At 47.9% G+C, this 23,513-nt stretch overlaps 1 protein-coding gene across 2 annotated transcripts; it reads left to right on the top strand.

The window, feature by feature from the left end:
* The first annotated feature begins 1,095 nt into the window (after window positions 1–1,095).
* On the top strand, window positions 1,096–21,015 carry LOC140261227 (uncharacterized). Of its 2 annotated transcripts, none has more exons than XM_072354431.1 (14): window positions 1,096–1,894; window positions 6,457–6,531; window positions 7,056–7,105; window positions 7,355–7,408; window positions 10,520–10,670; window positions 12,893–12,975; window positions 15,154–15,306; window positions 15,413–15,691; window positions 16,357–16,514; window positions 17,238–17,446; window positions 17,861–17,925; window positions 18,935–19,099; window positions 19,760–19,831; window positions 20,482–21,015. In XM_072354431.1, exons 1-14 carry the CDS (start codon window positions 1,708–1,710, stop codon window positions 20,590–20,592), a joined length of 1,812 nt encoding a protein of 603 aa, XP_072210532.1. In that variant the 5' UTR covers window positions 1,096–1,707; the 3' UTR covers window positions 20,593–21,015. The 2 variants fall into 2 exon arrangements, with proteins under 2 accessions (XP_072210532.1, XP_072210533.1); XM_072354432.1 differs by having other exon boundaries at window positions 1,286–1,894; window positions 19,760–19,844; window positions 20,482–21,014.
* Window positions 21,016–23,513: the final 2,498 nt, after the last annotated feature.

Genomic DNA, 23,513 nt, shown 5'->3' with positions numbered 1-23,513 from the left:
GTGCAGGGGTGGAGTTCAGAACTGAGGATACCTGAATCAGCAGCAAGATATCCCTGGTACCGTGTCAAATGATCTGGCAGGCATAGGTTGAGTGTGTACCATGTTAGAGGGATCCTGGTTTTCAGAAAGACCTGAGCACTAAATTTCAGCTATTCAGTGTTTCAATACAGGATACTCAGTTAATTCCTCTTGTAAAAAGTGCATTTTATTCTGGAAGCTGTGCACGAGTGAGGATGGTTATCCAAATCACCCGCTGTCATGTAGGCTGTTTCTCCCTCATGGCATTCACCTCGAAAGATATATCAACTCCATTGAAAATGCTTGAAAAGAAGAACTTTAAAAACATAGTTGTTTTGGATAAATCATAACCTTATAGGATGCTGCACCACTGTATCCCCATCTGCAGATTATGGAAACATTCTGCTATTTCCCAGCAGTACCACAAAGCTCCTTTGATTAACATTTGTAAAACAGTTCCTGACTCTTAGATGGAAATTGCTGCTGAAGCATTAATTGTTATGATTTTTGCTTATTCTCCAGATGCCTGAAACGTGGAACTTGGCGGAACTCCAGAGGAAACGTCCTTGTGAGCTCAGATAAGGGACAAGCCAACCTGGCAGCTGGGCTGCTGGTGCAGGCAAGATTCATTACAAACCTGGGGGCTTCAGCTGAGCTCAGCATACAGCTGTGCTGCACAGGAGGGCTGTTCTCTCATGCTCTTGTCCAGCTGAGCGTCATCACCTGCCTGGGTAAAGTAGGTCGGATTCTGCCAGAAGAGAGCTGCCCACATGGAATTGTAGGACCAGTTGAGTTGGAAGGGACATTTAAAGGTCATCTAGTCCAATTTCCCTGCAATGAACAGGGATGTGTAGTACTAGATCAGGGTGCTCAGAGCCCCAGCCAGCCTACCCTTAAAAACCTTAAAGTTTGGAGGCTATTTCCCTTGTTAACTAATGCCAGTGTCCCTCCTGATATCAACAAGTGCCCACCACGTAGGCTTTGGGCTCCTTGTCTTGTTTATAAAGGGGAGGGGAAAGCAAACACGTGGAAGCAGTTGGTCGTTCGAGTTGCTCCTGGGTGGGAGCAGCGATGTCTGGTTCACTGTTCGCAGTGGGCTCGGCAGGCGGCTGGGAGAAGGCGGAAGGGCCGAGGACTCCACGCCGGCTTTGGGGGCAGCGAGGGCACTCTCTCAGCCCCGGGACCGCCGCTTCCTCCCGGCCCCCCCGGCAGCCGCAGGCGGGGAGGGAAGCAGAGGGGAGGGAGCAGCAGCGCTCCTCATCCCACGGCTTATTTTTTCCGGTCGGTGCTGGAGAGGGGGAGGTGGGACAGTCCTCCCCTCCTCCTTCTGCAGCACATGGGAAGCAAAAGTTTCTCTGCTGCTGCTCCTCCTCCTGGTCCCCTTCCACCGGTTTCCCCCCGGCCCGGACCCCGCCGCGGTTCGCAGCTGAAGGATGCGGCGCGGCTCGAACGGCGTTGGGCTGCGCTGCGCTCCGCTGGGCGATGAGGAATAAACCGCTTTTGGAGCATCTTCCGCTTCTCCGGGGGCTGGGGAGGAGTGAAGGCGAGACTTGGATTGAATCCTGCAGAGAGTAACCTGAGGGATCTGTAGATTTCTGGAGCAAAGGAGCTGTCTGGGGGAGAAAAAAGAATCAGATGCTTTAGCAGCGCCAGGGAGGCAGCGCTGCATCGCTTTGCTTCAGCCTCACCATGGGCACGGGCATGTGTTCGAGGAGGCAGAAGGGGCTCCTGCAGACTGGCTTTTGCCTGCTGGCAGTGGCGTGCCTGGGCTCGGGAGCTTTCCTGTACCACCACTTGCAGCAGAAGGTGAGGAGTGCCGAAGCCCTTGCCCAGAAATACAAACAGCAGCAGGAAGCGCTGTCTGCCCAGCTCCAAGGTGAGTGAGCGGCTGCGTGTGCCTGCTGAGCTTCCTTTGCTCCAGCACAGCCCAGTGGATGAGTGGGGGGCCTTTGCGGAGTGAGGTTCATCTTTTGGCTTGGAAGAGCTCTAAGATGATGCTGTTCCCTGTTTCTTCCCTCCCAGCTTTGCATCCTGGAGTTAAACGGCCTCGAGGCTGAATTGCTGCACACAGCAGCAAAGGGAACAGCATTTTACTGGAGTGGGGAGTGCAGCATCACACCCATTCCTCTTTGTAGTTCTCTTTGACCATAAAGGATAACCCTGCATCATTCTGAATGTGGAACAGGAAAAACGCAAAGAGAACCTGTGTAGGCAGGCTGTGAGACCTGACTGCTCTCTGGATCCAGAAAGTGAATAAAGAGGCAAATGGGCTCTGTTAGTAGATTTTTGTCATCATATTGGCTCATCTGTTTCCTTTGCAAGGAAACAAACCTGTTGTCATCTTCTCTAGAGACTGGCTTGTGGCTCTCGCCAGTTTGTTTGGGGCTGATTGGATGCCTGAAAAAAGGGGGGAAAAAACCAATCCACATAAAACAGGGAAAGGTGATGAATGGGCTTTTCCAAACTCCCTTACCAGGTACACGCTGGTGAGCAGTGAGGGCAAGAAAACCCAGTCATCTGGTGAGAGCTGCTGGAAAGGAAGCGTGGTGTATATTCCCACCAGTCCGCCTTGCTTACAGAACTGTCTGCCTGTGGGAGAGTGATGCTGTAGCATCATGTTCCTGTGGGGAAGGCTGAGGATGCATTATGCTGTTCCATTGCTGAACTCTTTTCTTCTGCAGATCTGCACGCTTCAGACTTCCTGCCCAACCATGCCAGAGCTGCACTGCCAGCAAATCTCGCTCGGCTTGGGCTCCAGAGGGCTTTGTTGAACTCATTCCTGGGTAGAAATCCACTCTTTGGTAGCCAGTGGTTGTGTGTAGTGCAGGAGGGTGGGTTGTTGTAGTGTCTGTTACGGCCTCTGTTCGCACACAAAGTGACATTGTTTCTATCAGCTGCATGGCTGGAAATACCTCGGGTTTGTGGCTCAAGATAGTTGGGCTGTGGGTTAAACGTTTTCAGGTGGTTTTGTGTGCAGTGTCATGATGCTAACTGAGCACTGGACATAAGCTTCCTGGGCTGTGCATTTCTACATGTAAATTCAGGAAGGGAAGGTGTGATGTGTGTGCTGGGGTGGTCTGGGGTTTTTGGTTTGTTTGTTTTGAAAGTATGTTTCCTTGGGAGACAATGTTGTGAATCGATCTAGCAAGTATATGGGCTTACTGCAGTTATCTTACAGTTTGCTTCCGTTTCTTCTTACTCTGCCGTGAGGCATTTGGACACCTGCAGCTCCTGATGTGCTGCACAGCCCCAGCTACTGCAGTCTCCTCCTGCATCCCATGTTTGAGATGCAGACACCAGCAGGGCAGGAGCTGGCCCACATTCCTTTCTGGTATGTCAGCATCTCTTGCTTGCCCTGGAGGGAAGCTGGCTCCTTAAGGAGCAAGCTGACAGCAGCAGCCTCAGGGAACCCCACTTCTGTTGGCTGCAGCCAACTGCGGAGACAGGCTCGTAGTATTTTTCCTCTCAAAATGTGTTTGAATAGCAGTGCTGTCTCCTGTTGCTGGGGTTTCTAACCCTCTGCGAGTCCTCCATTTCCTAAATACAGTTGTTGCCATGGATACGCTTTGTATTTTCAGAAGCCACTTGCCCAACACTTTTAAGAGGCAAAGATATATTTTTTTCTTTTTTTTTTCTTGTTTTTTGTTTGTTTTTTTTTTTTTAATGATGTGGGAGAGGTGCTTGGCAGGTAGGAGCACACTGCATGCCTGGCTGTGGCTGAGAGCTGGCTGCCTGTGCTCCGGGGGCTCTTGTGCCCCATATTGCCTTACTGCATGGCTTCAACTATCTTCTGCATCTGATTCATCTTTCCAGCTCTGCTAAAGGAAGATCTGTTGTTATGAGGTGGAATTTGGTGCTGTTTATTTACTGTTCCTCATACACCTGAGTGCAATGCGCTCTGAGATCTCATAAAATGAGAACATGTCTGTGGAAGGCCCGGCCTGCTCTCCTTTCCCAAAGGCAGGACGCTGCGTGGGATTTCATTGTTTCAGCAGTTCAAGTTCTGCATTTTTAGCTCATTTGTCAGCAGGTGACAGTGCTTTAGTGCTGAGTTCTGGCTGGATTCCAGCCTAGTTTTAGGCACCGATCACCCTCCATTCCCTCTTATGATTGCAAATTGTTAAAGACTTCCTGGCTTCCTGTCTGCTGTAGCTATAAGTGCCATTTTGGCTTGCTGAGCTGTTGCTGGGTCCCACTGCAGAGGTGGTGAGCAGGAAGACAGCTTTATACAGCGGCTGCTGAACTCTGCAAAGCTCAGTCCAACTTCTCTGGTTTGTGCAGACCTGGTGATATAGTGGGGAAGATGACAGCTCCTTGTCTGCTCACTGGAGATTACTTCAGGGGCAACTGCTTGGGTGTGATTTTCTGTCTCGGGGATGGCTCCTCACTCTGGGCTTGAACTGAGCTTGTGTCACCATGAGGCCAAGCTGGCAAGCCTGAAAAACAGTCCTCATCCCTGCAATGACTGAAAGAAATGTGCTCCAGGAAGAGCTGGCTGGTCTGTCTTGTATTGCTGATGCTTGATTTCAGTCCAGGAAAAGTCACCACCTGGAAGTACTGAGGTTGCTCCTTGGGGGACAATAGGATGCTGAGGTATTTGGATTCAGCTTGTGCTTTGAAGCTGGGTCCTGTGTCAGATGCTGCCCTACCTGGCTGGGTTTTGCCTCCAGGTGGCTTCAGAAAGAACTGGACTACCGAATTACCATCACCAACATTATTAGGTCTCAACCCCTTATTATTCCTGGCTTGAATTATCCCTCTTCTCTTTCCCTAATTTGCTCAAACTCTCAATTGTTGCTGGAGATGACTGTAAATAGCAACGGATCTGTTGCTGGTAAACCAGAGTATTGCAAATATCCCAACCTTGGACCCAGCCATTGTCATGATTTAGCTTAAAAGTCATTGAGTTAAACCAGCTGGGGTTTTTCTTTCCGGGCACAAGAGGCACTTTCAGCTGGGAAGGAAAACATCACTCATTGTGAGTCTCCTTAGTAAAGCCACCAGACTTGGATCTTCTGTGATCCAACAGAACGCTCAAAACAGCAGCTCCCCAAAGTTCTTGAAGGAAGTGGTGTGGGAGCACAGGCTGTGAGAGAGGCAAGTGTGTGTGCATGATATTGGAGTGTATTTCTATCCACCACTTCATTCAATGCCGTGTTGGATTTGTGCACCCGGCGCTCCTGTCGCTGTGCTGTGATCAGTCTCTGCTCTCTCCTTGCTCTGCCTGCAGGTTTGCTGAAGGCTTGGCAGTTATTTAAAGTGAGAAACAGCCAATTCACTCTGACATCTGGGTTTTGCTTCGCTTGCAGGGAGTCTGAAGGCTAAAACCCACACATGGTTATGAGATGTGACTGGTGCTGGGCTGCCATTTATCAGCGAATAGCTGTGAACTTCATAGTTGCTTGTTTGCAGAAGTGGAAACTGAGGAGCTGGGTGGCCAGGGAGGAATGAGTGAGGTGGCAACAAGATGCTTTTCTTTGGGTGGTTTTATTTTCCTTCAGGGTCTGCAGAGGCGTGAGACCTGTGGGCGGTAAGGTAGGGAGGACTAATCTGATCTAAGTTTGTTCCTCAGCCTTGCAATTTCGGGTTGATCTGCAGTATTGTTTATGAAAGTGTCCTGGCCTGACTTCTAGGATGTGAGTGGGTATTGTTTTATGTGTGATGATATCACTCCCCTTGGTTCTTTTTCCTGGACATTGTGCAGCACCCATGGTGTGATTTGTCCCAGAGACCTTGGCTTTGGAGGTGAGGTTTTACTGCCCTGCTGTCTGAATTGCCTGGAGCTTCATGCTGTTATGTGGCAGTCTCTGCACAGAGGGGTTGGAGTAGCTTCTGGTTGCAGCTGAGTGCTGTGGCTCAGGGATTGCTCTTTGTTAGCACTCAGGCATCAGAGTGCATTAAAATCATCATCCATCAGGAGGCTTCTCTGGCACTTCCATTTGTCATGTGGCTGATGCACAAAGCAGCCTCGTCCTTCTATCTTCTTGCTCCTCTGTGCAGAGCACAGATGCTCTTTTGTGTCTAATGGGAGAGAGGGCTTCTGGCACACTCTTCCTTAATGTCCTTGAGGGCCAGTTAATGGTTGGGATGGAGAAGGGGAGAAAACATCTCTCTTGCATGCTGCTGGTGCAGAGCAGAAAACTTGGCAGTCTCTGGTTATCTTAATCCTTGTATTGGACTTGGCCTATAAATGCATAGTACAGCCACTGGCCACTGTATCCAGCTCACAGCTTGAGTTCTTACGTAAAACCTGAGTGCAGAGACTGGAAAAGCTGTGAAGCCCATTTGAAACAAAAGGGGCCTATTGTTCATGTCTGATTGCTTGGGCACCTGCTGGCCTTGAGGACTTGAGGTCCAGGTGTGTCCCTGTGTGCAGAATAATGTCTGGGAAGAAACGTCAGGGTTTATCTCATGCTCTATCTCTTTCTGCTTCCCCAGTTGTGTATGAGCACAGATCCCGACTGGAGCGATCCTTGCAGAAGGAGCGAGGGGAGCACAAAAAGACAAAGGAAGGTAAGCCACTGGTACAAGTGGTGGAGCAGCAGCCAGACAACCCTCCAGCTGTGGGCAGATGCACGTGTGGCATCCAGAGGCACTTTTTGCCTTCAGCACTGTGTGTGTGTGTCACTAAACACTCACCAAGTGAGGCTCATCCCTAGAATGCGCATAGGGAATAGCAAGCTGACTTGTCTACTGCCTGTGAGCTGGGAGGTGGGTTCTGCTCTCTTATATCCCTGTCAATATTCTCAGTCTAATCCATGAGTGATGACACCCATGATTTGGTGTCTGGGCACTGTAGAATTGATAGCTATGTCTGGTATTAGACTGCTTTCTTCTTGGAAATAGTAAACTTCTTAAAAGGGAGCTGAAGGTGCTGAGCTCTACAAGGGCTTGTTGGCAATATTAGCATCCCTGCACTTTGTGATATGTGGACGCTACAGACTGCTGCATCTTCTAAAGCTGTTGTACAGGATTAAATGTTCACAGACGAGTCCTTGTAAATCCCTGCTCATTTAATTGTCTTCTTCCATTTCTAGATTTTTTAGTGTACAAATTAGAAGCTCAGGAAGCTCTCAACAAGGAGAAGGTAGGTACAGTTTATTCCTCAGGGTATGCATGCCATGAGCAAAGCCTATCCAGTTTCTTCTCCAGGGCTAGGCAAATGATTTCTACTGGCCTGTGAATGGCAAAGTGACAGGGAAATGTTGAAGAGGAGTGTGTTCAGGATGTGCAGTGTACTCACTAGGACAAAGTGACATGTTCATACTTGGCTGATCTTTTGGCTTTTCTGAGACCTGATGGCACTGTTGACTCTTATTTATTTATTTTTCCCTAGCAAGACTCTATGAATAGATATGGGGCCCTCAGTTCCCAGCATAAGATCCTGAAGGTAAGATTCTGGTCTGATTCCAGTACTCACTGTGTGCTGCAAGTTAGAAAGTGCCCTGGAAGGCAGGTCTGGGCTGTTCCTTACCACAGATGCCTGGGACATGCCATGGCCTTCCTGCAGCTAGTGCCAGCCCAGAGGGAGGAGGCCACACTGGTGTTGATTCACGTTTTTTCCTGCCTATTCAGGTTGATGGGAGTTTTCCTATTTGTTCTGTTGGGCTTTGCATCAGATTACAGCCTTGGTGTATACCTCGTTTCAATAGCAGTCTTTGTGCAGCTTATCAGGCAGGAGTTTTGTTGTTCAGCATGTTCTTTTCTGTGTTTCTTACTATGAAAGTGGGCCTCTTTGCTACTGTTTGCCCTATTAGGATAGGAGAATGTGTCTGAGGCCACGTAAGCAGCTCAGATAGGGGTTGCTCATAGTGTTTTGTATCTTATCATGTGTTCTACCTGAACTGTATCATAACAATAAAGTTGGGTTCCGTTAGCACAGCGCAACTATGGTCTGTCGTTGCTGGTGACTTCTGTAATGTCTAAAGTTGGAGTGTTCCCAGCCCAGTGGTGACTTAGTGCTGGGGCTCAGAGAGCAGGCTGGCTTCCAGCAGCACTGTGCACCACTGAGCAGAGCTGGACACCCAGCTGCCTGCTTTTGGATCCCAGCCCTGGGAGGAGAGGAGCACAGCTCTCCTGGGCATTATCCAGTGCTGCAGACTCTGGGAACACTTCAGTCATTTTCATCCTCATAGCAACTACAACTTGAGTAGCGTGGTCCAGCTTGCTTCTCTCATGGGGACAGTGAGAGCACTTCATCCTGGCTCCCTTTCTCTTCTCGCTTCCTTTTATTAGAATAAATTCTTCATCTATTTTGTAACTGCATCTACAGCTGCTGAAAGATGGGCCCTTGGAACTGAGGTCTGGTGGATTGCAGCTTCTTCCCTGGAAATGCTGCATTCGACTCAGCTTGTAGCTAGCTATGGGGCTGTGAATAATGCTTATTTTTGGAGCACAGGTGAAAAATGCTTCCCACATGGATTATCCTCTTCACAAGGGATGCTGCTGCCAACTCTATCGTTATTGAGGAAGCAAAAATGGGTGATTGAGGAGATTCAGCATCGAATAGAAGCAGCTAGCCCTGTTAAGGTGAAGGTCCCAGATGTGACCAAAGACTTCCATGAAGCCTCATCAGCATATCTGGCTTTTGTGTTTGTGGCCACTGATGCTGCGTGTGGCAGGTTTGGTGATGGTTTGCCTCCACGGATAGCTCTGTAACCTCCAGTTGCCTTTTGCTGCTTAGGGAAAAGGGATCATGCTTACTTGACTCCTGTGCTGTCATTCTGATCTGTAATGAAGTTACCTGTGTCTGATTAATGTTTGCAACAGGCAGACTGATCTCAGGGGCTTGGCTCTGTCCAAAAATAGCAGCTGGAGCAGTTGCCTGCTGGGGCCAGATTTCATCTCCTTATAACTCCTTTTGCCCTCTTGAGTGGAGATGGATTTTCTTCTTTTTTTAACATCTTTTGGCCTCTTAGCACTCCCAGAATATACAGGCAAGGAAGCGGGTGGCTTTAAACAAAGAATTGTTCACGTGAGCTTCCTGAATCTGCAGGAGCCTGGAAACTTGCAGTGAGGTGTGCCCTTCCTTTACTTGTGGGCAAAGCATTCAACCACTGATCCTATTTTTGTATGATGCAGCCTACAAAGCTGCCTCCTAAAATGTAGCAGAAATGTGTGGTTTTCAGGGATTTCTGTTTCATTCTCTCCCCTCCCATCCCCGCTCATTTCCCCAGGTGTGGTGGTGAGATGCTGTGCCTGAGGTGCCGCAGCAGCGCAGCAGCTGTATCTTCTCAAACCCCAATGGGAATGTGGGATGCAAAGTCTCACTGGTTTAAGTCCATCCAGCCAAGAAGAGGGGTTCCCTGTTTCTCACAGACTAGCTGATTTCTCGTAGTGCTGGCATGATTTGCAGGGCCACAGTGGAAAAGCATGAGCTCTGTATTTGCACAACATGCATGCAGCGTGTTACAGACCTCCTGTCCTGCAGCTACCAACTAGCTTAACATCTTTAGATCCCTCCTGAAATTTGCACATATGAGTACCATACATGGGAATGAAGATGCTCTGGGTGCTTAACAAGCTGGACCAGGATCAGGTGCTCTGTGATGGAGCTGTAAGTACCTACAGTCTCTGAAAGCAAGAGCAGGAATCTTTTTTTTAATTCTCTATCTTTCTTCCTGATCCTGTGATCTGCTGAACCCAACACCCTCTTTGTTCTTTTGCTGGGACCCTTCTTTACAGAAGGCTTTTTATTCCATATTGCATTTATTTTTGGAGCACAGTTATTTCTTTTCTTTTTAGCTGAGGATAATTGCTGCAGGGGAGAATGCCCAGGACACAGACACTTTGTTTTAGTGGGGATAAATGCCAGCATCGATAGCATCTAAATTGAAAAGGGAGAGGGAAAGAAAGGAAAAAAGACATTTGTTTCATGGGAAGCAATTGAAATTGCTGCTTGAGTTCTGAGGAGCTGCTGTGTGGAAAGGCCAGGGTTCACCTGTGAGCCAATCCATCTGCATATGTAATCGGTGTTGACAAACTGCATGTGGAAGTGCCTCTGGGTTACCATGGGAACCTAAAAGGAGGTGAATTCTGGTTCAGTGGGTCTCAGCACAAGGATGTCTCAGTGTGTTGTGTTCCTGGGCTCAGCAGAAGTGAGAGGAGGAGGCAGAAGTGCATCAGAAGGCCGTTATCAGATGCGTTCTGGCCTGCTTCAAATATGGTCTGTGGTCTTGTGAGGGAGTGGAAGCGTTCTTGGCTGTGTCCCAGCATCTGCATCTCTCTGTCATGAAACTCACACACTTGTTTCATTTTAGTGGCTTTTGAGGAGACCTCCGTTCAGTTTATTTGGCATTTTACATCCCTCCTACACTACAGGAATGCTTTATTTATTTATTTTGTATCTGGGATGTTTAGTTACCTTATTGGAGTAACCAGAGGCTCTCATGCCTCCCCAGGCAACTCATTAAACAGAGGCACTCGAGTAACACTTGACAACAGTTAAATTAATTTTCTCCTCCTTTGTTGTACTGACTTTGACGCTGCTTTTTGTATTCAGAACCAGCATGAAGATGTCAAGAAGCAGCTGATTGACCTGCAGCTGCAGCACAATAGCTTGAAACTTGAACATCGTAAGACACTGGAGACCCATAGCCAGAAGTATGCCCAGCTCCAGCAGGAGAAGGATAGTGAAGTCACAAATTTGCAAGGTGAGTATGATGGAGAGCCAAGAAAACACTAGGCAGGGAAAAGACTGAAGATCTGAGCTAGGGAGAAGGCAATAATAGATCTTCAGACCTCACAAAAGACCTTCAGACTCTGTAGGAAGACCTGTGTGAGAGAGTGTGCTGTGCTAGCCCTGAGCACAAGTAAACGAGACCTACATATGTGATTCAATCTCTCTTCTTGAAATATGCAGCCACCAATGGAGTAAGAACATGAATTCTGCCGCAGGAAAGAATAACATTCGGAAAAGCAATGTGAAAACAGAAGTTAGTCAGGAAGGTCAGCTTAAGGCTGAGATATATTAATATTCTCTGCCTGCTTTAATAGGCAGCTGTTTATTTCATCCTATCTCTTTTCTGTGCTTTAAGCTCGAAGATGGCTACTAACTCTTCCCTAAAGAGGAAGTACTGATGTCTGTGGCATACAAAAGAGCAAGGAATTCTCTTGAGAGGTGACAGACACAGAACTAGCAGTGTTACTAATACCTCATTTCCTTTCCTTGTGTTCCATAAATGCTTTCTATTTATAATGTGTCCCAAGGAGAGGTGATGGAAGATGTGCCTCTGTCAGCAGGTAGAATAAAGAACGAGAGACAGATCTGAGTAGAGGACATTGTTCCAAGCTGTTAGAGTGGAACTGAGGGATTTGTGCTAGGTTCAGTTATGAAAAGGAAACCTTTGCCCTAGGTGTGCTGGAAGAAGGCAGGAGCCCTCAGGGAAACATGAGGGGCTGTTTTCAGCAGTGGAACTAGGTTCGGTAGCTCCTCGTGGTCATGCAGCTTGCTTTGGAGCTTTGGGTAGCTTTCATGTTGCTGACAAAGCTATCTACACACATGTGATGCAGGCTGTGGGGATGATGCTGGTGCTGTTATGGTGTCCCTGCCCCGTTCTTCTAAATCCCTCCTTCTGGAAGTGGTTTTTGATTGCTAATTAACAAGATATAAGCATATGCTCTTGTCGAGCCTGCTGAAGCTTCCTGATTCTGCTAACAGGAGCCTTTTAAATCCTGTTTGCATCTTCCCCCTCCTGCTGCATTATGATCTATTTTCTCCTCTACCTTGTAAAAATTGCCATCTATTTATGCTGCGTTTCACACCCCAGCACAGCCTGTCTTCTGCTGCTCCCCCACTCTCATTTTGCACCTTCCATTTTTCCCTGCACAACCTGTTCTGAAGGCAGAGGGTTGGGTTTGATCACTGCTGAGCTTGTGTTGCAGATAAATGGACCCCATTGTTACGATTGAAACTTTTGTCCTACTGATGCCATTGATTAAAAACCCCTGGTGATGTCATTCAGAGCAAGACTTCACTTTTCTGCCTCTTATCTTGGCATGAAGGTTTTGACTTCCAGGTTTTGAGCATGCTTTGAAGACCCAGATGTGGCATTGGCTCAGTGAAACTGCTTCATCTCTCATACAGCAGAGAGGCCTCTGGTTCTCTTGAAGGCTGAGGGAAGTCTACACCATGGGCAGAGATCTTAGCACTAGTAGTCCTGGAGCCTTCTTTGTTCCTGCTGTTGTTAACAGCCTTCACCATAAGGGAAGAACGCAGCACACAACCTCAGTGACACTGTCCTGTCCCGGGGATGGATGTTTAAGAAAGCTATACCACTTGAATAACAGCTCAGCCACTGTTGAGTTGCAGTCAAGCATGTGATTTGGCCTGCAGCACAGTCCTGTTATGGAGAAAACTTCCCTTCTTGTCAGGGCAGATGCAGCAATGCCTCTTTGCAGAGAAATCACTGTGTGCACGGTTATGGTGATATTTTGAGAGAGCTTCGGGCTCTGAAATAAGGCGAACATTTTTTTTTGATGCTGTCTTTCTTTGTTTTGGAGGGTACACAATTATCTGCAAGGCAGCAAAACAGAAGTTTATTGTGTCTTGTCACTGAAGCACTAAGCATGCAAAGAGCTTGAAAGGACCCCAGTTTGGGAGCTGCAAGGCACAATCTTGCTACTTAACAGTACGGGAGTGAGCATCCCTGGGGACTGAGTTGTCCTGTTTGCTTTCTGTATGTTGCCTGCGTGGTTTTGTTTTGCTTGCGCTGTCCTTTCAAGGCACAGCTTGTCTGTGCAGCTGGAGGGAAGCTCTGTGTTAGATCTGCAGGGTGGATTAAGGAGCTCTGAGGCTTCAGAGGAATTTATGGTAAGGAAGAAAGACTGTGATTGCAGAAACAGCTCCTCATATAAATGTGTTCTTCTCTTGCAGATACAGTCTTTAAACTTAGAGAAGAGAGCAAACTCCTTCGCAAGGCCCACCAAGAAGTTCACTCTCAGCTACTTAACGCCCAGGTAATGGACAGAGGGGCACCTAGGGCCACGTGGGACAGCCATACACTGGGGCCTTTGTGCACCATGAAGCATTCTCTAAGTAAATCTACTTAGTGGCTTTATTCCTTCATGGAAGCTGCCTATGACAGTGCTAGGGGAGCAGTGTCTGGAGGCCAGAGGCACAGGTGGTAGCAGTGTTAGCAGAGGACCATGGGGTCCAGTTGATATGGTGTCATGCTCTTGCTCTGAAGATTGTATGAGCCTTTCCAGCATCGTGCAGAAGTTCTGCCCACACCCAGTGCTGCTCACTCCTGCTGAGTGCCGTTGCATTGGGCACAGCTGGTAGGACCAATCTGAATTACTGTGCTGCATTAGAGAAAGCAATCAGCACATCAAGTGTGCAAACTTGCACATACTCTGAGTAGTATTTAAAAAGAACTTGGCTGGAGGTGTTAAGACTGCCAAGCTGAGTGCTTGCAGACTGCAGAACACGATGGCAGCTTCTGTCATGCCAGCCTTAATGCATGGCCCCTTCAGCACTGTGACCAATGGGAACAGCAGTTTGCAAGAAACAGCTTACTGTCATTTCTTGCCAAAAGTGGAAGTGAGCAAAGAGTAAAAGGATTTGTTCAGAGAGTGGAGACAGAGCTCAGCTCCTTGCTCTGAAGGTACCAGACGGTTGTGTTATAAAGCCATGCTCCAGCCATCTGTCTGCTCTGCTATTTCTGCTTCCTTGGGAAGCAGTAGGGCTTGATCCAATGAGTTCAGAAAGCACTCTGGATCTTTTTTAACAAGGACCCTACTGTTCAATCCTACAGTTTCCTGCTCCATTTTCTGATCGTTTCTTTCAGGCATTTCATCAGTGTTTTATAACACCAAGGTGAAAGGAATCACGTTGCCTTTGTTGGGGCTGAGTGCCACATGAAGGATCAGGGACCCCATGGGCACACAGACTCTCCCAGCACAGCTGGGCTTCATTGTGGTGCCTTTGTGCTGGGTCCTCTTGGTGCTCTGGCTCTCTTCTGGCAGGGGATGGCTTACAGAGGAGCAATTTGCACCCTAGGTGCCACATACATCCTTCAGAGATGCAAATGTGTTCCACAAGCCCCCTACCCACAGGACTGAGCCTGCAGTGGCTGTCACACCAGCTGCTGTGCAAGGTAAAATGTGGCATGGGATAATGGAGCACGGTGCATAGAGCTTGGGATGGGGTACCAGCAGCCCTCCAGCCCAGTCCTCTATGACACAAGGTTGCTCCCATTTGGTTGCTCTGAATGGAGGCAGTCCCTTACCAGGGCTACAACCCTTGAACAGCTGTTGGCTTTCTTCTCTTTTCCTCGCTTGGTGGATCATTTTATTGGCTTTTTATTTTGTTTCAGTGTTTGTCTTAAGGTCAAATTTCAGGGGGAAGAACTGAAATCAACAAAGCCTACTCAGGAATTAATTTCCTGCTAAACTTCCCTTGCTGCTTTTTCCTGCTCTGCCCAGTCCCCGCTCTGGTCCACTCCCAGGTACCTTGGCAAGCACATGAAAAGCTCTCTCTCCTCACTTCCCTATAAATAAGGGGGGTAGGAGTGGGGAGCTTTTCCTGGATGGCTTTTCCAAGTCCTACTTTTCAGGGTTGGGAACTGGAAGAAATAAGCTGCAGTGAAAAGTGTTTCATTTGTTGAATAGTCCAGGAGAATTGATTTTTCATTTGTCTCACAAAGTGAATTGAATTGTCAAGTGGAATTATGCCAGTTGTGTTCATCTTGGAGGGGCTGACAGTATCTACAGAGAATGCCTTCACAGAAGAAAAAAAAGGCTGATGTGAATGTAGATGAGAAGCACAGGAGGAGAGGGAGCCTACGAGAGCCATGACAAGATATTTTTTAATGCAAAAGCAGGGATTATGTTAATGGCTTGTGCAGTAAATAGCATTGCTGTTGTGTGTCACTATTTCTAAGGTAAAAATGTGCAATAAAATAAGATGCAAGACTTACAAAGGGGGATACACAATATCTGTGAGATGTGGAGGGAAAGCTGAAGACTAACTTGAGTTCTCCATTAACAGTAGTGGACTATTTCCAGTCATATGGCTTGTCTTTTGTTCCAGCTTGTCCAAGCTGCACAACCGGCTGTGAGAACTCAGCAAGGAATTGTTCAACCCTGTTATCATCATGTAAGATTTCTCCTTATTTTTTTCTTTTGTCCCCTCAGACCCAGATGGAGGAATTCAGACAGCTCAAGGAAGCTCTGCAGAAGATGCCAAGCTTCAAAGGAGGAGGAGGGAAGGGGCAGCAGCAGCACCAGGTGCTGAAGGAGCAACCTCTGGATCCAGGCAACAGCCAACTGCAGCTCACAAGGCAGAAGGTGTGGTGCTCCTGGGGAACTGGGAGTTTTGGATGATCTGGGGCTTTTGAACTGGGGGGAATAGTCCTTTCCTCTGGAGCTCACTCTTGTCCTTCCTTCTCTGCAGGCTTTTCCAGTCAATCCAGAGAGTCGCCCTGCAGGGAGCTCGCTGGCATCACAGGTCTCTGGTATTCGGAAGCAGGCCGATGGCCCTCTGCTGCGGGGCCAGAGCTCCAACAGCAACGATGCCCTCAGGTCCCAGGTGAACGTGCTCCTCACTCACCCGGCCCCTCTGCAAGATGCCAATTCACCACCAGAGGCTCCACCAGCCTGGGCAGCAGGACATGGGGATGGTCACATCATCCGATTCACCCGCACTGTGAACAGCCTGCCAAATGGAAACCCAGTATGTTCTGCAGAGCTCGGGTTTGTTTTTGCCCTGAGAGCAGGCACTGCAGCCTGGGCACTGGGCAGGCCTGCTGCGTTTGTCTCACTTCACAAGCCTGTATAAGAAAAAAGAACAGCATTCATTTGTCTTGAAAAAGGAAACCGGTTCACTGGGGACTGGGTTTGCCTTCTGTGTAATCCTTGCTTGCTTCCTGTGGTCTGCACTGAAATAAGAAGAGATTCACATCTTAATTTAGGGCTGTGAACTGCTATGGGAATGCTTAGGAGTTGCTGTACATTTTGTGGGTTTCTGCTAGCGAGCACAGTAAGGGACAATAATTGACAACATGACAATCAACATATAATAATTACTGCAATTGTAATTTATCTCTAATTGCAACTTTTTTCTTAAGAGCTGTCCCTTTTGTTTTGGCTACCCATGATGAGTAAAGCTTGGATCTCATAGGATTCAAATCACTTCCTCTTGGCTGTGTGGAGGGAGAGTGACCTCTCATAACAGGGGCTGGCTGGGCAGGGCTGTGGATTTGTTCTGGGCCATTTCTGAGTCTGTTGTTCTCTGGATAAAGATGTTCTGGCCCAAGTGCAAGGTGGGAGGTGTACAAGAATACAGTAAGATTGGGAGCTTGTGTGTATCCTGAAAGCATTTCTGTGCCTTCTCTGCAGGACATGAACATGGTGATGCGCATTCAGGTGAGCAGCCATGAGGAAAGCCAAGCTCCTGGATTGTTACTGTCTGATCTGAAACAACCTTCTGCTGCTGAGAAAACCCAGATGCCAGACAACCACCACTCAACAGGGAGCAAACCAGTGCAAATGCAAAGGTTGGTGATGGTCCCTTCTGCTCTCCAAGACCTGTCATCCCAAGACTTCTGTATTCAGAATGGGATAAAACAGCAATAGCTTGTGCCAGAAATGAGGACACAGAATCCTCCAGAAAACGCAGGGCTTTGTCCTGTGCTTGTGCATAGTTTCTCTTGAGGCTGCTCTGAATCTAGAAAGGATGTTGTCACTGGTCTGTGGAGCACAGAATGCAAACGTTGGCCATGTTTTGGCAAATGACTTCTCAAAGGCAAAGAGTATGGTATGCTTTTCCTTTCCTGGATCTATCATCAAGAAATTATTGAGCAGCTGGAGGCTGTTGTTTACACTGAGTGTTGTTTGTGCTATGAGCGCATAAGCCAGCTTTCTCAGAAGGTATCAATGCCAAGAGTAACACTGAATCACAGAAGAGGCCGTGTGGCTGGTGCCAAGAACCCTCGCACGGGGTGGCTGAAACCAGGAGATTCCAGACAAACTCTCTTGACAGCCAGTTTGCATGTTGATGGCTTTGTAACAGGGGAACCTGAGCTAAAGGCTGGGCTTCTTACTGGGAGTTTGTGTGGTGGTGATGTGCTGGGTTCAAAAAGCTGCTAAAGCTGAGGCGTTACATTAGGACAGACTTCTGCATGCATTGCGTGTTACATATTGTTTGCTGTCTTTAAATGGCATTTTGAAATATCTCCATGGCAAGGTGGGGTCTGTTCTGTTTTGTGCCTTTGGTGCAGCTGGAAGGACATAGTCAGCAAAGTGAATGCCCAGATGGATGATGCCCAAGTGCACAGTTATCCCAGGAGCCTTCACCTCAACCCCAGGCCTGGGCAAGAGACTCAGAAGGGCAGCTCACAGCCATCCGGTCAGAAGAGAGGAGCAGAGAATCAAATAGGTGATCAGGAAGGCGAGAAGGAAAGGACGGATAATGAAGAGCTTGAAATGGGTATGGTTTCCCTAATTACCTGCTGTACAGCACTAATGTATTGCCAGCCAAGACTGGAAGCTAGAAAAGCTTTCTGCATGTGTTTAAAGGAAGACTTGCAGCTTCCACAGAGGTCTTGATATTGTCTGGGCAAAGCAATTAAATATTGCAGCTACCCAACCAGCAGTGGGCTCAAATGGGCTTTTGAGTACAGAAGTCCAGTCTGAGAATATTGCTGAGGTGCTCTGCTACTCTCAAAGGGCTTGAATGCAGAAGGGAGGGAAGCTGGGAACTGAGGCTTCTGTGAGAATCCCACTGGAAATGGTGATCTGCATCCTATAGGCATTGTGAGGGTTACCAGATAAGTCCATATCACTGCTCTCTTTTTGTCTTTAATCCAGAGACTGCACTGATAACTATCCCTCTTCCTTGCAGATGCAGGAATGATTGAGAGGGAGAACTTGCATTCTCAGAAAGAGACTGTTGTTCAGGAGCCCATGGTAAGAAATACTGCTGTGCTGTTATCAGGATTCCTTCATCTGAATAAAAATCCACTGTTCCACCTCAGTAGGTGCTTTCCCAGAAGTCTCTGTGACATGCAACTCTCAACTCTCGTCTGCTTCTGGGGGTTTTGGGGTTAAAACCATCAATTTGCTTGATTAAAGGTATGACTGGTGAAGTGATGAGCCAGCACTGGCTCTGTCTTCTTGGATTTCAATGTGCTTCTTCATCTCAGTTCCCCCACTTCAAATAAAGAAAGCAAACAAACTTTTCAGCAGCAGGAATAACGTGGCTGGCTGAGTATTTCTCTGTATAGCTGAAGGTTATTTGCTGATGACTGACATGGGCACAGTGAACTGACAGGGCCAAATTCTCTTTAGAGGGCTGATACCACCTTACCTCTTTCATATGGTGTGGTGGGAGGGTAACGGTCTTGGATCCAAGCTGAAGGGGCAGAAAGGCACTGGAGGAGGTTGAGGCTCAAGAGAAGTGTAAAAAGGAAACCACTGAATTTGTGGAAAGCAGCTGCTTGATGTTTGTAAAGCTGGTCAAATACAGAAGAGAAAACCTACCGATAACATTTCTGGGAAAGCAGTCAGCTGCAAAACAGCCCTGCAACTATTTTGCTGACAGTGAATTGATCTCCCAAGGAGAAACCAGCTCTAGAGAGAGAAACAAAGCCTGCAGCAAGATCCTTTTGTGCCTTCTATATCGCTTCATTACCACTCAAACGAGAAGAGCCTGAACTGCCAAGAGCAGATGAAAGATTGAGATAGGACAAGAGAATGGGGAAAAGGCAGGGGAATACTGCTAAGAGTAATCAGTGGTCTCTTCTGGGTGAACAATATTCCTGTACTCTTAATCATGTAGTGAGGATTCTTCCTCCTGAAATCTGTGTTGACTCTGGGCAATAGCTTTTCCCAGCTGGTGAGGGTGGGATCATCTTGGCCTCTGCATCCTATGTAGGTATATCTTGTCTGGTACTCACAAGAAGCTTTTCATATGCAGATGCCAGATGACGCTGCAGATCCTGCCCAGGATCCCAATAACCAAGGGGAGGATGAGTTTGAGGAAGCTGAGCTGGAGAGACCTGACTTTGAAGAGAAGGTGGGAGGTTTGGAGAAGTTCAAGGAACCAAGTGCAAAAGAAGAGTCTAAGGAGAAGCCACTGAAGGTGACTGACACGAGGGCAGCCAGCAGCGGCTAGGGAGAGACTGCCAGCTGTGAATGGAGGGAGGCAGAGGGCTTAAGGGCTCAAAGGGAAACTGATCAGTAATCCCATTGCAGGGATGGGGCAAGCAGGAGAAACCACTTAAGGATCATTGGGTCAGTACCAGAATTTGTTTTGGCCCTGTCCTTTCTGCTTGTTGAAGCCTTGTTGTTCCTGGGCACGTAGCAAACTTGACAGCAGTGACAAGGTGCAGGAGTCCTGACTTCTTGTTTGCCTGCTTGTAGGTGGAAGCCATTTATTTCGTAAAGTGCTTCTTGCTGTCTGAAGCCAGACTGCATCAGGGAAATGTTGGCTTGTTTTGACATGCAGCTGAGCGTTGCTTGTTTTTAAAAAGGAGTGTTTTATCTGTCAGGCTCTAAAATCATGATCAATTATGAAGTTAAAAAAATAAATCCGAGCCAATGTAATGAAGGAGGAGAACAAAGACCTCTACAGTGGGAAGGAAAGCACAGATGGATGTGGGCTTATTTCACTGCCTGGTTTCTGAGCTGTAGCCTGGTGTCTTCCAGACCTTAAGCACCAATGCCAGAGAGCTGTCTCCCTGCAGGGAGTGGAAGTGGATTGGAGCAGAGCTAACGATGTCTGACCTTCTGTATTTCTCAGGATGCTGGCAGACCTGTCAAGCCCAGGGAGGACCCAATGGATGACTATCAAGAAGATCAGGAACAAGAAATTGTACGACACCAAGGTTCCCCTTCTTTCCCTCTCTAGTGAAATTGTTACCTGAGTATGCTGGTAGCCAGGAGTTGAGCACAACTCAGCTTTTAGGGAAGCAGATGTGAGAACTGCTTTCAATTTTGTCTCTGCTCAATGGGATGAGTATCCAGAACAAACCTGGAACCCACATATCTATGGTCTCCAACAGCTCCACGTCTTTCTTGTGTTAGGGACCCAGAGAAGGGGAGTTCTCCTTGTCCTTTGCAAGAACCTGGCTTGTGCACTGACTATCTGGACCTAAAGGTGCCAAGAGATGCTGTGCTGGCTGCTGCGCATTTGGGGTGGGATTTGTTACACTGGTTTTAAGTGTGATGGAGGTAGGATATCTTCTCATGCAACAGGCTGAGATGTTAAAATTGCACTGCAATGCTAGTTTATTCAGTGTTCTTTAAATGAACATGGCTACTTAACTCTACTTTTTGGTGAATTGCCAGCGTCATCTAAAGGTCCTGGGCAGAGCTGAATTATTCCCTGCTGTCTTGGGTTTCCCAAGCTGGGCTGGTATGGCAGAACAGCTCTATTCAGAAGCAGCATGATACTGTCTGTTAGGGTCTCTTTTCCAGCTGGATCTTGCTGATTTTCCTTCCTGACTGTCCCTCTGCACCCAGGAGGACCATGGCGGTGAGATAGATGACAACGATGACCTTGAACTTGTCCAAGAGCAGAAGAACCATGCAGGCATCCAGGGAGCTGATGGCAAGAAGGATGACTACTACTGAGAGGTGCTGAAGATGGGTGCTCTAGGAATGAGAGCACAGGAACTCCTCCTGGGGACTGGATGCTGTACTGTGCACAGCCCAGAACAAAGGCAGGAGGACATAGCTGCCTTGGCAGGCACTGAGCAGGGTGTTTGCAGGTATGCATCACATCTACATGCATGGGGCCATTGCTGCCTCTCTGGTCAATAGCATGGAAGTGCCCTCAGACTGTCTGAATGATTTTATATTGCTGCTTCTAAAAGAAGCACTTGTTGATTTATCAAGTTCTTGACCTTCTGGTTTTCCCCATCCCAGATAAAGAGTTTGTTTGTTTGTTTTTTACTGCCTGGGCAGGGGAGGGGTGCAGGGCTACAAAAGGAGGGTATCTGAGCAGGTCCCTGGACTTAATCAACAGATCGCTAATACAAAAGAATCTGTCTTATAAAATATTTTTCTCAGTAGTGTTTCTTTAAAACGTCCTTTGCTCCCATCAGGGCAGGATGGAGAGGAACTGTAGCCTGCTCATGTCTGGAGCAGCATCAAGCTGATGGCTGGCCATGAGCACCAGAAGAAAATGCCAGCTAACGTAGGGGTGTGTGTGTGTGTGTGTGTCTGTGCGTACAAAGGAGGGGATCCTCCTCTGAGTGCAGGGACCCTTCCCAGTGACCAGTTCTGCAGTTCTCTTTTCCGTGGCTGCCTTGCTGGGGTGAACGAAGCACTTTGTGGCACAGTCCCTGTGTTTGCCTGAATAGTCCTTACGCTTCATACAGCATTTTGATGCTGTGGATAATCCCAAGTGGGACATGACCACCCATCCAACAGCTTGTGGGTGAGCATTGTGATAAAGCTCACAGGAGAGATCTTTGTTCCCTGTTTGCATTAGAATTTAATGCCCTGTTTTGTGGAGTGTTTTGTGGCACTTCCAGACACTTGGGAAAACAACATTTATGTCCCAGTAAGTTTGATCTTCTTCATTCAGGCAATTGCTGCTTCTTCTTTCAGTGCTTCTAATGGGGCTTGAAATTAACACGTCGGGGTTTTCTGGTTGTTCTGTTTTTGTTTTCCTTGTTTTTTTACCAGTGCAATCTATGCAAGTCAAACTCTGGGGTAGTCTGGAGTAGTTCATCTGCTTGGGCTCTGCTGGTGTTAAACAACAAGAACTCTGCTTTTCCAGCTGCTGCCCCTTCCCTGGAGCTGCGGTGTCAGGGCAGCTGGGGGTGCTGCTCTTATGGAACTTTAGGGGAACATCTCATTGGGACCTCATGGACTTGGTGGCTGCTTTCTGGCTCTGGGAGAACCTCACTGCAGCAATTTGCCTCTCTGTTCCAAAAGCACATGGGGAAACAGACCTCCTCACAGGAGGACGTGAGCTCAGAGCTTGTGGATGGTATCTCAGCTGGAGGCTGTTCTGGGAGTCCAGGAGGAGATCTGTCTGCCCAGTGCCAATGCTGCTCAGGTAACTGAGTTCACTGCGCAGCTGAAATGAGGTGTGAGATACCCAAAGTGACTTGCAATGATTAACACAGTGTTGGTGCTTTATTCTGCCAGCCTTGTGACGTGACGCAGTGCTGCTCAGCCTCCACCATCTGCTATAAATAACACGGTCAGGATGCATTAGCTGGAACTGCTGTTCTGTGTTCGGATGCATCCTCATCAGAAATGCCCCCAGTTCTCAGCTGGGCGGGCAGAATCTCATTGTTTCACAATAGATCAATGACCAGCACAGTCTGTAGTAAGAATTTCAAGCCTGCGTGCCCAGGCTGCCCCAGTGAGAGCTGTAGTGCAGCTGTCTGCTGAGCTACGTTCACCCCTGCTCCACGCTTCTCCTAGCCCGTGGCTGTCAGTGCAGAGGTTTGGACCTCACTGCAAGTGAATCAAGTGCTGGAAATAGAACCCTGATGGAGCGAGACCACGTGCTGAGTCAGAGGCTGCAGGAGATAGCAACATTAGGAGGCAAAATCTCTGCTTATGCGTGTCTGGGATGAGTAATCCTCCAAGCTGACTCCGAGGGAACTGTGGTAACTCATCCTAAATGTAAAGCTCCCTGCTAGGAGAAGGCTTTAGTAACCATATGTTGCTGGCTGCCCTGAGCCGAGAGCTGAGCAGCTCTGCTCTAGGGACTGTCTGCCTCAGCTGTGGGCAGGACTGAAATTGGTGCAGTGCTGCATGAGTTGTTAGCTGTACGTGGTGAGCGCTTCCTTGCCTGGCCTCTAGCAAGTTGCCACCATTTTAGTACAAGTCTGGGGCTTCCTGTAACAGGATACAATAAACCCAGGGGGAAAGAACCAGAAAAGCAGCAAACCTGTGGTGTTAGGTCTGTCTGAAAGCCAGTAAAGCACCACGGGCCGTTATTGATTTTGATATGCTGCCTGAGGCTCAGTGCTTAAAGCAAACAACAGTGTTTGCCCACGTGGTGATGTGTTGAGGCAGTGTCTGAGAAGTGCTGGCTGACTTCTATTGCAGACTGGGGCACGGAGGAAGGTCTGAGGAACAGCTGAGAAAGCAAACGAGCAGAGAAGGATTCACATGAGGTCAGTGCTGGCAGACCGACCAAGCCAAAGCAATTGGTTTTTGCTTGTCTCACATTAAAAAAATGATCTTTTGCTTGGAAACGGTGCAAGGCTGAAGGATGCAGTGCAGGATAAGGGCTAATTCACCTGGCACGCTGCTGATTTTTGATGCTTTGCTCTCTACTTGCCTTTGGATTCCAGCAACGTGATATAGATGAGATCGCTGGAAACAGATGCATTTCCAAGGTTTGCATGATGACAAAGTGATTTGGCCGCATCCTTAGTCAGATGATGAGAATTAATTGTGCGTTCTGTGCCTTTACAAATAAAGGCACAGATTAGGAAGACATATGCCCATCAATTAGTTAAATTGCTGGGCTCGTTATTCATTTACACGGCATTTTTAGGGCTTAAAATGGGACTAATACTTTA

The sequence above is a fragment of the Excalfactoria chinensis genome, chromosome 20 (genome assembly GCF_039878825.1).
Source record: "Excalfactoria chinensis isolate bCotChi1 chromosome 20, bCotChi1.hap2, whole genome shotgun sequence".
Lineage (NCBI taxonomy): Eukaryota > Metazoa > Chordata > Aves > Galliformes > Phasianidae > Excalfactoria > Excalfactoria chinensis.
The sequence above is the reverse complement of the archived record's forward strand: the minus strand, read 5'-3'. Positions and strand labels throughout refer to the sequence as shown.

Bases quoted from the DNA above. Each gene is read 5' to 3' on its own strand.
- LOC140261227 (XM_072354431.1), top strand. From the start codon at position 1,708: ATGGGCACGGGCATGTGTTCGAGGAGGCAGAAGGGGCTCCTGCAGACT. The intron at 15,307-15,412 runs GTGTGGTGCTCC...CCTTCTCTGCAG, and splicing joins TGCAGCTCACAAGGCAGAAG to GCTTTTCCAGTCAATCCAGA. The intron at 16,515-17,237 runs GTTGGTGATGGT...CCTTTGGTGCAG, and splicing joins AAACCAGTGCAAATGCAAAG to CTGGAAGGACATAGTCAGCA.